Source organism: Mesoplodon bidens (genome assembly GCF_964165515.1).
Source record: "Mesoplodon bidens genome assembly, chromosome: 3".
Classification (NCBI taxonomy): domain Eukaryota; kingdom Metazoa; phylum Chordata; class Mammalia; order Artiodactyla; family Ziphiidae; genus Mesoplodon; species Mesoplodon bidens.
Genome location: NC_138178.1, coordinates 163,725,997 through 163,740,575, shown reverse-complemented (window position 1 = coordinate 163,740,575; position 14,579 = coordinate 163,725,997). Strand labels below are relative to the sequence as shown.

Sequence of the window (14,579 nt, the reverse complement as noted above, 5' to 3'; positions counted from 1 at the left end):
TCACCGGCTTGGACTAACGGTTTAATTTAACTTTAAAGATGGAAATAAGTAATCCTGATTTTTTTTCTTTTCTTTTTTTTTTTTTTTTTGCGGTACGCGGGCCTCTCACTGTTGTGGCCTCTCCCATTGCGGAGCACAGGCTCTGGATGCGCAGGCTCAGCGGCCATGGCTCACGGGCCCAGCCAGTCCGCGGCACGCGGGATCCTCCCAGACCGGGGCACGAACCCGTGTCCCCTGCATTGGCAGGCGGACTCTCAACCACTGCGCCACCAGGGAAGCCCAGTAATCCTGATTTAAGTCCTCACAATTCCTATTGCCCTGCAAGTATCTGATGGCTTTAATTTTTCAAAAGGCCATATTCTTTGCTGAGCACCTCTGGTGGACAGGAGGAAGGACGGCAGCATTTTCTGTTCACACAGTAAAGCAGGATGTGGGTTTCACTAGTTCATTCCCATATTCCCAGGGAGCACCTACTGCATGCCGGGTCCTGGGAACAGAGATGAGCAAGTCACAGCCCAAGTTCTAGCTCATAAGAATTTCAGTGTTATGGGGAAAGTGTAAAAACGAAAACCTGGAACATGCTATAGAAGGACAAAGAAAGGCACGCAGCTGCCTTGGGGTGGAAGAAAAGGTAAAGGAGGAGAGTTTGCCCCACGGCCAAGACAGGAGAGTGCGTGCCAGGTAGAGCGCATAGGGCACAGGAAGGCCAGCTTGAGGGCTCATATGGAGAAACAAGAGTGTGGTAGAAGTATCAGGTTCAGCTGAGGAGAAGCTGCTTGAGAAGAAGCTGGAGAAAAAGGCAGGGGCCAGTGAGGGATCCTGTATGCCACCTGTATGCCATGATGAGGAGCTAATAAAGCTTCAGGAGTATGATTTGGAGTCCTAGTTAAATTGACTCTCTAAAAGTCAAGTTTTTATTATTACAGTATCATTTATACAGTTGGATATTAATTACCCATGCACATATTTTTTAAACTATTTTCATACCCATTCTGTTATCTCATAGTCCAATCCATCATGCTTCCTGACTTCTATCCTTCTACTAACCCCTCTATTATTAAGAAGGTGCAAATTATTTTACATCAGGCTAAGCAAAACGTAGGAATGTAAATCCACTATTCCCTCCCAACCAAATGAATATATGCTTCAGAAGCCAAATAGGAAGATCTTTTTTTTTTAATTTTATTCCATAAGAACTCACTTTTTCAAAAAGGTAAATCTATATTTGTTTCAGTTTCTAAAACCTCATTATTAAGAAGTAGAAATAGGGGCCTCCCTGGTGGCGCAGTGGTTGAGAGTCCGCCTGCCGATGCAGGGGACGCGGGTTCGTGCCCCGGTCTGGGAGGATCCCATATGCTGCGGAGCGGCTGGGCCCGTGAGCCATGGCCACTGGGCCTGCGCATCCGGAGCCTGTGCTCCGCAACGGGAGAGGCCACAACAGTGAGAGGCCCGCATACCGCCAAAAAGAAAAAAAAAAAAAAAAAAAAAAAAAGAAGTAGAAATAATGATGTGAATTTCTGATATTTAAAGATCTGCAATAAGATCTACTTGCACCATTACTTAATTTTAAATTTCATCAGTATTTGAGAATATTAATTTTCCTGACTTTCCTCCTTCTATCCTAACAAAAAATGACCTTGAAAATCATGTATCACTGCTTGATTAAACATCAGATTGTATTCAAAGAACTGCTCTGGGCAACAGGAACACTTCTTGGAATTTTAATGAAAACATTTTATTTTGGAGGCAAGCCAAGCATGTTTTACAGCCCTAAATTCCTCTGCCTGTTTAAATTTTTTTTAAGTTCGAAACTAATCAGTGATTAAAATAAAATGCATATAATATTGTAAATCAACTATACTCCAATAAAAATTTTAAAAAATAAAATAAAATGCATAACAAAGCAAATTGGTAACCCTACACTGCCACTTGAATCTGAATAAAACTATAAATTGTTTTTTATCAGAAATACTTAAGTTGTTAATAAATGACAGGGTCATGCAGTTTATGTAGATAAATTTGAATACCTACGTATTGGAAGTCCTATAAAATCGATAAAAATAATAGATGCTTAGGAATTTTTTTAAGGGAAAAGCATAGATTCTCCCAACCTAAATGAGTAATCATCACATCAATTATTTCCTTTTTTATCTGAGAAACATAATCCCATCTCATTTACCTGCTGAGTTAGTCTATATATAGGACATTACTCTTGAGGCAACTATCTGTCAGCTAACATCAGGAAAATACTGACTTACCTGTACTACCTTCTGTGAGGTTAATCCAATTTTAGTGATAAAAATAGACAAATTAAAAGGTTAAAACTCTACTGACTGAGTAAAACAGGTTTACACTGTTTTGTTCCTCTTAATACAGAATGCAAGGCGATGTAAGGCCTTTTAAGACACGTAAGAAACAATTTTACTAAGTTATTCTTAGAATAAAGCTACCAAAAGAACAGTCTGTCTAACCTGATTTAGACATCATGAGAATCAGTAACATTTGACACTCTGCCTACTCTATGAAAATGAAAATTTAGGCACAAAATGTTGAATTGTTATTGTAAAGCCTCATTTATTTTGAAGTGATAAAAACCTGCAAAAGAGGAAAGGCAAAAGGTGTGAATAGTGAGCTCAAAAGAATCCAGTCAGCCTTGTTCCCTTCTGATTCTTTTAGATCACTATCCAATTAAGTCTATAGTAACAGAGCAGGAAATATCAAATACAGGTCCTTCATGAAGTCCCTGTGCTGGTTTGAAACTTTCAAATACCGTTGAAAGTTTTCAAACCATACCAACAATGCAAATTATTGATGTTTTAATTTAATTTTAACTTCAATCAAAATCTTCCAAAATTACTGAAAACAAAAGGCACATTACTTACTCTATTTATACCTTAGGTGATTCTTATGACTTGTACATGTATTATACAAAAAATAGTTATGCACCCTCTATTAATTTGGAAATCATGATTATGAACATTCCAATGACGAATGTCATCCTTTTAAAGAACAGAGTACTACATTTTAACCTATTTACCATGTTTGTTTGAAACTACACAGGCCTCCATCAGAGTATTTTGTATACTACTTTCTTCTAAAAGGTTTGATAATTACACATGTAAACCCCATGAGGTTCAAATTGTTTATTTATCTAAAAAACACTTAAAATTCACGCTTGCTTGGCAGGGCAAACCCCTGGCAATATTTAAGTTCTCTGATTTACAGCTCTCTCGTCCCTTCTCCTTATTCCCAGACTCACTGGAAACACTCTTGGGCTAAAAGCTTCACTGGCCAGGAGGCCCCCTAACCAGACCTCCTCTTCCTGGGTTCCTTTTCCACTCATCTACTGTCTCATCCAGTTAGCAGGTCTCTCTGGCCACCTCCCATTTCTAACAAAGTTCATTTGGTAGATGTGGCTGTCTGGCCAAGTCTTTTCTTCCTCACAGTGGCAGGCACCTCTCTCTAAAAACAAGACCTTCCCAAGCAGAGTCGGCCTACTCTTTACTCAAGACGTATGATCCAATCCATCACAGTCTTTTCAGACACTCCTGACATCTTGGCTCCCTTTCTAAGCCTCTGACTCCCCTTGCCTCCGCCTTTATTTTTCTCATCCTCTAGGTCAATATCGGTCATTTCTATTTAAGCTACAAGTCTTAATGAGTAGAGTGCCCTAGTTTTACATCCATAGACACAAAGTATTAGAAATGTAATAGTTTATATCTACAGAATGACTGGTAGATATAGCTAATTTTATAACAGCAAAAGTAGATAGGCAGCAAATTTTCTAATCTATAGCAACAACTAAGCAATAGTAATTAAACTATTCTCTAAACTAAAGGTTGCAGCTAAACCTTTACCTGAGAAACTGGCAAGTCTGGATCTGGTTCCTGGAAAGCATTAAGAAGGTAGTAAACATTTTTAGGATAATACAGTTTCTAAAATTAAAAGTCTTAATGACCAACCAAGTATTTGTAGGTGGACTCAAACTCATTCAATAAAAACCCAAACATGAACTTTAATCTTTCCCCAAAAGTGCCCTCACAAGTTCTATACAAGTAACACCCTATCCACTGAAGAGCGCTAAATTTTCTATGACCAGAAAATTCTAATTACTGTTACCTCATTTAGAGCACAGAGAAGAGATCTTTACATATTTAATGAATTCACAGTATCTCAGGAATTAAAAATAATTTTACAACTATACCAAGGAAGCTATTTTTATATTCAAAAACAAGTTCATGGTGGGTAAAGCATTCAGACTTTAATCACTTGAGGAGGAGGAGGAAGAAAATCCACATACTATAAACCCTTCTATTCCCCATAAACATAATGGGATCAGTGGCTAAGGATAAGAAATTAATTCTGACTGCAATGTCTTCCAAGAAATTTTTGTAAATAGACTATGTAATATATATCAGGGCCAGGTGCTGATAAACTCAGGGCTTTTTTTCTGTCCAAAATTAAATAGAAATGCATTGGTTAAAAAAACAGATTTATAAAAAATTTATTTATAAAAGATCTACACTTTCACACCTACAGTCAGCAGCCTCTGAACACTCAATCTGCAGCATGTTTTACTGGGAAAGCTACTAAGAAACAGAAAAAGGAAAGAAAAAAAAACTCCTTGCTTTCCTTGCTTTCTACAGCTCTAAAATCCAAAAAGAATACCCGAAATATTTTTAAAAGAATATATTATGTGTGCAAGCAATGTGTAAACCATCTGGTCACCAAGCAAGGATAAGCAATTTCACATGACACACAGTAGCAACGAGAGGAAAAGGCTAAACTAAGCTAGAAAGTGAGAGCCCTAGGGGGTGGGAGTTAGAGAATACTTGGCAATCAGCTGAACAGAACACAAAACACAACTAAGAAGACACAGCAATTGGAGGTTTCAATGCCAGCGTGCAGAAGAAAGAGCTGGAAAAAGAATAGATTTCCTAGATCCCACAATCCATATTTAGAGAAATACACTGATACAGGCAATGAGATGACAGAAGAAATAACCCCTTCTATTCTTTCTTCTATTTATTTGTATATGTGTCTAAATGACCCCCCATTATCTCATTTGAGTCCCACAACAACCATTTCAGGGAGGCAGGTAAGTGTTATTATCCATTTTACAGATCAGGAAACAAATTCAGAGATGTCATGTAATTTGCTCGAGGTCACACAAAGAAGCCAGAGCTCTTTCTTGCCAGTCTACCTTGGAGATTTAAAAAAAATGAGTTGGATACATAATAAGGCAGGATTGAAGGGTAAAGTGTAGGAGAGATACAAGATAAGTTCCATACAGAAACAGGTAAAATAGTTTACCAGAGGTGATTGTAGACAGCGTTTGAAAAGGAAAACAGTTAAAGCAGACAGAGCCATAGAGAGTAAGTAAATGCTGGATGCTTGTTAGTCTGCCAACAGCAGGGAGATTCCTCCAGGGGCCCAAACTGACCCCGGCAGCTCAGCCTCAGAGCGCTCTGTTCACCAACGAACGCCTTCATGCTCTCTGTGTTTCGTCCTGCCCCGCAGGATCGCACTTACAACTTACCAGGCAGGTAAAGAACATTAGGGACCTGATGTGAAATGAGAAGGAAATGAGAAGCGAGAGGATGGAAAGGTGTAGAGACCGGTGAGGTGGTGTGGATGGAAGATGGAGGCAAGGCTTAACCACGAGTAGGCAGAGAATACGTTAATTCCACAACATTCTCCTGGCATCCCTGGAACCCTGAGAGGCACTGAAAACATTCTATGGGGGAAGACACATAATTAAGTAAATTACAGTACAATGTGTTAAATGCCATACTCAAGCATGGACCAATCACAGATGACTTAGATGGAGGACAGAAAAGCAGAACATGAGAGAGAAGGAAGTCAGGGTAAAAGGAAAGAGATTATTCTGGAAATGATTGTGTACCAATGATCTATGAACTATATTCAACATCATTTTATCATCAGTTTCACTGGACACTTTCCTCACAGATGCTCTCCAGATTACCAACAATCCTTTCAGAAAAATGTGACAGAATCCCACCTGCAAATATCTCTAGCTAACTAGAGATAACAGCAGCTCGCTTTTTTGATCACTTAGCGTGTGTTAATGACCTTAACCCTCACCACAACCCTTTGAGGTAGGTATGTTATTTATCATGGCCATTTTACGGATAACTCTGAGGTCGAAGTGTGCAGACAGTATTTGAACCTAGACACTCTCAGTCAAGAGCATGCACTTTGCTTTATATATGAGACCATAGCAAGGCCGGAACGCAGACTACTGTAGGGTGTGGGAAGCCCAAGGCCAGGTATGGCTGGTCTGGAGATCCACCAGGAGCAGCAGAACAATGGAGGAAAGAGTCAAGATATTTTAATTTAGAGACAGGGCAAATTTAGTGATTTTTTTTTTTTTTTTTTTTTTTTTTTTTGCGGTACGCGGGCCTCTCACTGCTGTGGCCTCTCCTGTTGCAGAGCACAGGCTCCGGACGCGCAGGCTCAGCGGCCATGGCTCACGGGCCCAGCCGCTCCGCGGCATGTGGGATCTTCCCGGACCGGGGCACGAACCCGTGTCCCCTGCATCGGCAGGCAGATTCTCAACCACTGCGCCACCAGGGAAGCCCAAATTTAGTGATTTAATTTTTAAACCACTAAGACCTTCATCTGGGTCTCTCTCAATTATAGTTTTTATGATTTAAATTAATCCACATACATAGGAAACCACAAGTTAGGTTCACTTGGTCTAGCAAATTATTTCCATGGGTATTATCAGCATAGTTTAAGTAGAAAGCATCAGGCCCAGGCCTAGAGTCAGAAAACCTGGGCTTGATCCTCAGGGAGCCACTTAGCTGCATGACCTTGAACAACCTCCATTACCCAGTCCTCCTCTCAAATTAGAGCAATAGTGCCTACTTTACAGGATAGCTTTAAAAATAAAACCTTGCATTTTGAAGATTATTTCATAATTTTCAGAGTCCTTACACTACAGTAGTTCATGAAGTATAAAGTGGTAGTACTTTCAACAAGAAGTATTAACCACACAGAATTTCTTTATAAATACATGTACATAATGAACAGAAAGGCACCCAACTCTCTATTACTTCCTTTTTCAGAACTCAGAACTGACTCCCAGTTACGGCACATCAAATTAAAACTTCCCTTTGAATCTCCGTGAAAGTGAGTGGGTAAGAAGACTGGGAAAGTAGAGTGGCACTGCCTAGAACCAGCAAAAACTCACCAGCATAAACTTCAATTCACAGCAGCTTGCTTCCTTCCTTCCTCCCTAGGGTATAGCTTTCTCTTAGGTTGTTGCTATTACTTTAGGGAATTAAATCTCCAGATGATTCTGAATGCAACTTCCAAATTGCCACCAATACTTACTCTGGCTAATGAGTCTGCCCAACTCTGCTCTTAAACTACAGAGTCATTATTCAGAATTTAGCAAAAACAGGAAGGAAAGGAATGTGAGAGAACAGAGAAATGAATGGATTTCAGAAGGTTTAGGGAAATCCAGTGACCAAGAAGCCAAGTGGGAATGTAATCTGTAAAATTCAGCAACATGAACTGCTCTGCAGAGTACAGAATCAAAAGAATGCCTGGTTATAAGTCTCCATGGCCCCAATGAGGAAATAAATTAGATAATCATACAGAAAGATGTTTATTTGGCTTGGATCACCAGATCATTGTCTCAACCAACTACTAACATCCAGCTCACTGGGGACCCCTGCTTCTCGACCTTTCATCTAAGCTAGAGGCTTTCAGCCTTTTCTCCACCTTCAAACCATTGACAGTAATAACCCCCTCCTCTCTGCAACATCTCTCATTATAAGCAGAGATTGGGGGTGGGAAGAAAAATGTGAATTACCTCCATTCTGATAAACAGCTAACCCTCCCACTCCCAGAATCACAGATTTTAACAATTTAAAAATCTATCAGAAATCTACCTCATTAAGAAAAGTATATTAACTTAAAAAAAACACAACTACCTCTATGTTTTATGAACTGTTGAATTATACTGGAGCTAAAATCGGGGCTGCTTTTAAAGCCATGAATCTGGCATATGGAACACAAAGAACAGTAATCAGATTAAGCAACTAATCAGGATGACCGACATGAGCTGTAAAAGCAAGCATTCCCTCTAGGTCAGGTTGCTGCATGGAAGGCCATTTTGCATTTCTCTCTTTTATGTCTTATAACTTTTAACCACTTTTCTAGTCACGATTTAGAGAAAACTTTGAAAAAAGACAGTGCTTCTCTATGAATTGATTGTTCCTACTGTCTTTTGTCAAATGGGGAAACTACGATGAATTAACCAGTTATCCTTCTTTATTCTTAACTGATCAGAACTTTAATGTCCTTCATGCTTACAGACCCTGCTCTCTGTTGCACACCATTCTGCATCTGGGAAAAGCAGTTCAGAATCCATCTTTTTCAGGAACCCTTCCCAAACATCATGTTATTACCTTCAACCTACCCTTCAGTCCTCCCGTATCCAAATAAAATTGTTTAACTCTAAGGAATCAAGCTGGTCCATAGTATATCATACCTCTTCAGCCAACCTGACTACTATGACTTTGGCAAGAATCAAAACTAAATAAAATCCACATGTCCTAATAGAAAATACAAGGCACTAATTAAATATTTTTGATGATACTATACCAAAATGGTATCTCTTAAAGGAGAACTAAATGTAGAAGAAATAGTCTTAGAGGTGGGCTTCATTCCAAAAGGTTAATGTATCACCACCAAAACGTCTTTTTGAAGCTCCCTGGACCAGCTTATAAAATAGCAAATCACTTTAGAGAGGTTCTCCTCATCTGGGAGAAAAATAAGCAAAACCCAAAGTGAATATTAACATAAAAAACAAAAGCTATTTTTGTTCTAGAAAGAAAAAAAAAGCAAGAGCAAAAATGAATCCATTTGGCACTCAGGCAAAATATTTTAATTTCCTTTCTCTTCCATGTGTCCAGGCACTGCTTCAAAGTCACTCGTTTGTAATAAAATCAGTTGTGTGGCACAGGAATGGTAATTCAAGAAGCTGCAGAGGAAAAATATTCTACTTTAAAATGTAGAAGCCTCAGAAAAAAGCCCATGAGGCTAAAGGGGTACCTAAAGATAAACCAGGGAAACCGCAGGGGCTGAGGATCATCTGCCTCTGCTCTGATCATATTACCGTTAGCTTTTCATAGATTGCTAGTCTCTCCATTTAACTTCCTCCACTGAAACAAGAGCGTTGTGAAGAAATACCAATGATGATAATGACTATCAGAGATACTCTCCTGGAGGGATCCAGGAATAATTTTCTCAACTGATTTAAAAAAGAAAAACTGACCCTCGAGATAAGAAATGAATTAAGAATGTCCATAATGCAATTACATTTGTATGAAAAGGTGAACACATATAAGAACCTATGGTGCTGAGAATTAGGATGGGGGGCAGGGAGAAGCAAAGACCACCAGGCAATTAGGGTGATCTCCATAAACAGAGTGGAAGCTGGCACACATAAATAACACCATCCAGATGCATATATGAATATGATCAAGGCACTCATTCAGCAAAATACATAATGATGGCACCTGTGGGCCAGATTCTGTGCCATTCCATACAGATCTGCCATCCTGGTCTCATATTCTAAGAGAAAAAGTGAGAATTTTCAAGCTTTTAATCAAAGGAACCTCCTAAAGCTTCCTAAAGCTCCTCATTAAATGCATCAGCACTCTAACATAAATATTTAAATTCTTTTTAATTAATTAAGAAAAAAGCAGGATTGCTTTAAGCTTGGGGAAATCATACTGGAAAACATTTCCAAAATGAAATAACAATTGGATACAAAATGCACAAATCGGTGCTAAGAGAAGCATACAGAGAAAAAGCGCAGTGTTTAAAGGCTGGATCAAGGAATAACTAATAGGAGTGAGCCATGTAAACTTTTCAGAGGCCCTAACCAGGAATCCAAAGTGCCGTTTGGTAAGGTAACATCAAGTTAAAACTTCTGTTCCGGGCTTCCCTGGTGGTGCAGTGGTTGAGAGTCCGCCTGCCAATACAGGGGACATGGGTTTGTGCCCCAGTCCGGGAAGATCCCACATGCCGCAGAGCGGCTGGGCCCGTGAGCCATGGCCACTGAGGCTGGGCGTCTGGAGCCTGTGCTCCGCAACGGGAGAGGCCACAACAGTGAGAGGCCCGCGTACCGCAAAAAACAAAACAAAACAAAAAAACTTCTGTTCCTGGTGAAGTGCTATTCGTCATTCTGACAATATATATAGTTCCTCCTTAAATAAACTATCTCAGCATAACAAATAAAAAGGATTAGAAAGGGAAAAATATCATAAATTTCTTCTAGATCTGGTACAGATTCTCCTCGGCAGCCTCTGATACTTGTAGGAGCTAAACATATCAACCCCTGCTTATAACAATAAAACAGTAACAAAGAATTACATTTTAAAAAACATTTCTAGGATATTAAAATTAATTATGTATCACATTATGAAGTATTATTTCAAATCCACAATAAATAAGACAGTGGAAGAGGCCAGGACTTAACAAGATCTGTTGCCATAATGATCTTAACCATGTCAGATGGTTAACCAATGACAACAGCAGTATTCCCCAGTATGATCCTGTATCTTTTATTCTTCACTACCATTATCAAAATCAGATCCACTAACCATTCCTTGTAACAAGTCTTAATTTTCCAAGAGGGCCAGCAAGTCCTAAAGGGAACTATATAAGAGGTCAAATAAAAAGATCCAAGTTACTACCTTGTTTAGCTGTTAATTTTGGAGACTTTAAATGAAGTTCTTAATTTGTTCACCCAGTTCTCCCTAGGTACAAGGAAAGGGGTCAAGATCTCCGCTACAGCTCCTTCTTAACCATTAATAGAAACGCTGATGCTTTGCCTATGCAGTTCCCAAAGTGACAACATCTCCCCAGGATAAATTTGTACCTCTCCCCCAAAAAAGGAATCAGTCAGCAGTCAATTAAGTTTCAGAATACTGCCTTAATCAAAATTAGGCAGGTTACCTTCCTTCAGGACTTCTCAGAGTCTTTAATCCAAGTACACAGATATGTCAAATTCCCATTTAGCTAAAAATCTTGAAAAAGGAACAGCAAACGGGAAAATGTACTGGAAAAAGTTCAGAAACACAGAGTTTTGAAAAATTAGGCTACATAAGCACCAAAGAAGCAGCACAGGATAGACAAAGGGAAGGGGCTTACCAGCTTTGTACCTTTGGACAAATCACTTCACCATGTGCCTCAGTGTGCTCTATCTGTAAAATGGGGGAAATAGTACCAACTTCCTAAAATAGCTGAGGATTAAATGAGATAACATATAAAACCCTCTGAATCAAGCTTGACACAGAGTAAATACTCAATAAATGTTACCTATTATCTTTGTTACATACTTTGCAAGGTTATTCTAAGCAAAGAAATACACATAATTTATAGAATTTATCCCTGGCAAATAGTAAGCACTCAATAAAAGGTCATTGAACACTGTAAAGTCCTGATCACAGTGTCTAGCACAAACTAAACCTGAATTGCAGTACTGAATGTCACTATGATTACATCATTAACATTAGAGACACGGAAAACAAACTATGGTTACCAAAGGGGATAGCAGGGTGCGGGCCGGGGATGGTGGTGGTGGGTAGATTAGCAGTTTGGGATTAACATATACACACTACTATATATAAAATAGATAACCAACAAGGACCTACTGTATAGCACAGGGAACTATATTCAATATCTTGTAATAACCTATAATAGAAAACCTGAAAAAGAATACATGTATGTATAACTGAATTGCTTCGCTGTATACCTGAAACTACTAATACAACATTATAAATTAACTATACTTCAGTGGTTAAAAATGGTTTAAAAAAGATTATAAGGTCTTAACCATTAATAAAAACACTGCTGCTTTGCCTATAATGCATTTCCTAATGTGACCACATCTCCCTAGGATGATAACAACAAAGATATCTGAGCCTCGCCCACTGCCAAAAAAGGAATCGGTGATCAAATAAGTTTCAGAACTATTGTATTCATCAAAATTAGGCAAAGTTTCTTTCTGCAGAACTCCTCAGAACCTTTAGTACGAATCTCTAAGTAGGGAATATACATTTCGCAAATGCATTTAATGAGGAAACTTTCTTGCACTGAGCACTCTTGGGACTGTTGTTCTTTGGAACACAGAATGGAAACTATCCTAACTCAATGGAAAAATAGAACAATGTCTGGTACATCACTGGTTTGTAACAAACTTTGGTTGTACAAATGTAAAGGGGTCCATATTTTGTCGTGGTTTCCAAACATATTTGAGGGTGGAATCCTTTTTTTTAAAGCAGCATTTGTGGGACTACAATGCCAGGAAACATACTTGGAAGCGTGCTTGTCTATGGAAATGCAGTCCTATTAACCAATGTGACCTAACACAAGCACAACCTAGTTTAGCATTCCTACTAACACACATTGCTCTGTGGGAGATGTGCTATCTATCTGAAGGCCAAAAGATTCACTTTAATAGGTTATCCTCAATCCATTTGCTGGGCGCTAAGGCAGAGCCTAGTGACAGTTTTCACACCTCAGTTTACGGAACTCCCCCTCAATTTTCCTTTTTTTTCTAACATCTACAAGGCAACACCACTAGAGGAAAAGCTGGGAAACTATAACTACATGGGTACGTTCTGCATTTAATAGACGTACTGACAAACTACCAGAGCTCCGCTCTCCCTTTTTCTCCTTTTTTGTCTCTTCCAGGAACTACCTGACCACCAGAGTTGTACCTCTCTTATACCTAGCATACAAGCCTTTTCACTCACTTTATTTAATACTATAACTTTATTTAAGAAACCCTAAATAAACTACTATAATCAATGCCATCTTTCCTTCTTTTACAGGAACTTTTCCCCCATCCCTCCGTCCTAATAATGAATGTATCTTTTCCTCTCCAAGATTCTCATTCCTCTAATTTGCATTATTTGCCTCAAGTTGCACTCAAGCCACAGCATCAAAGGCTCCCCACTCTTGGACAACAGTCTTAAGATGAACCAGAAGGATTACACGTTTGATCCAAAAGAAAAAAAGGCAGCTATTTCAACAGGGAGTGGGAAGTTACAGATCCTTATGTTTATACATAATGGTTTTAGAAATCAATACCGTACGTGCAGCGAGCTTAAGAGCCCATCCACATGCAAGTATAAAGGAACTAACAAAGTTCGTCACCAAATTGTTGCTTTAAACGACGTTTGAAGGAAAGGGGCTGCTGAAGTTTGAGGAGGGGGCGGTCGTGGCACAGCACTTGTGGGTCCCGCGGGCAAGGACCCACTGGCCAAGGCTCCAGGGGGTCTCGCTCCAGGTGCCTGTGCTGACCACAAGGTCAACCGCGCCCTGCGCCTTCTTCCCTGGAGACCCCTCCCGGGGACCTGGGAATCCCCCAGAGCCCTCAGCCTTATTGCCTGGATCTACAGGGCTGACGGGGTCCGGCCTGTACCTGGTCATAAGGGGACTTCTCCAGCATCTGCGTGCACAGATCGGCGCAGAGCTGGAACTTCCTGCGCCTAAAATAGCTCCAGGCCAGGAGCAGCGGATCCATCTCCGAGCCCATGGCGGCCGAGAGCCGGCCGCGAAAGACCAGGGCCCGGCTCAGGGAGGGCGCGGGGCGAGGAGCAGGCGGCGTCCAGCCCTGCCCGGCAACGCGCGGGGGCAGGGGCCTTGCCAGAGAGGCGCCCCGCATCGCGCCTGAGAATAGGAAAAAGAAAACCCACCTTGAGTGGAACTCAGCTATAGGACTGCCAAACCCTTGGCTTTAAAAATTGTATACTTTTAAAGGCTACATATTTCATTAATTTTCTAGAAGAAGGAACCGTGGCTAAAGTAAGAGGCAGTGACTTAGACACCTCCAACTGGGGTCCTCCACCCACTCAGAGGAGGACCGGTTGCCTGGCAACCGAACTCTCCGCATACTCTGACAGTCCCAGAAAAATCCCGAGAGTTGACCGTGCGGCCGGTCGCTGTCATACTCTTACCCTTCAGGCATTCTTACCCCTATCACTTATCCCTCCGACTTTAGAAACACAAACATGAGAACAGTTTCTCCAATACCATCTCGCCCATCAGAACCCAAAGACCTAAATCCTAAAACTCCCAGTCTGTTTCTGTAAATCCCTCTCACCCAATCTTGGTGTCCGAATGAAAAGGTACATTGAGGACTGCTTAGTCCAAACCGTTCGTTTTACAGATAAGAAACTGAGATGAGCTCAGAGAAATTATTAACCTAGTGTGGCGTGGAGTTAGGGAGCTGGATTGTAATCCAGATGACTACAAATTTTTAATACCATTTGTTAATTCCACGATGCCTAGGGGTTCTGGATTATAAATCGGTGACATTTTTGCCAAACAAAATAATGTACGAAAAAAAATTTTTCAAGGAGGTTTTGAAACAGCATCTCCACGCACTCCACGCACGTTGTTTGTCAAATGTTTACTTGTGCAGAGTGATTTCTTCAGGTACAATTCTGACTTTCCTCTAGAGATTTACACAGCTGACAAATATCTTTTATGGTTAGGAAAAGAGAAGTGTGACCAAGCTAAGTCCAGGT

The 14,579-nt window shown here is 40.2% G+C and overlaps 1 protein-coding gene across 3 annotated transcripts in view; it reads right to left on the bottom strand.

Moving 5' to 3' along the window:
• The window catches only part of TTC8 (tetratricopeptide repeat domain 8), a 51,560-nt gene extending 37,872 nt beyond the window's left edge, over nucleotides 1-13,688 (bottom strand). For 2 of the 3 annotated variants that reach the window (XR_014015310.1, XM_081227705.1), the window contains exon 1: nucleotides 13,472-13,688. Coding sequence is in view for 1 of the 3 variants with exons in the window: in XM_081227705.1 (XP_081083831.1) it covers nucleotides 13,472-13,585 (114 nt within the window). In the remaining 2 variants the exon portion in view is untranslated. Of the gene's footprint in view, nucleotides 1-11,193; nucleotides 11,232-13,471 lie in introns of those variants that run through there. The other variant, XM_081227706.1, reaches the window with a different exon arrangement.
• Between the last annotated feature and the right edge of the window lie 891 nt (nucleotides 13,689-14,579).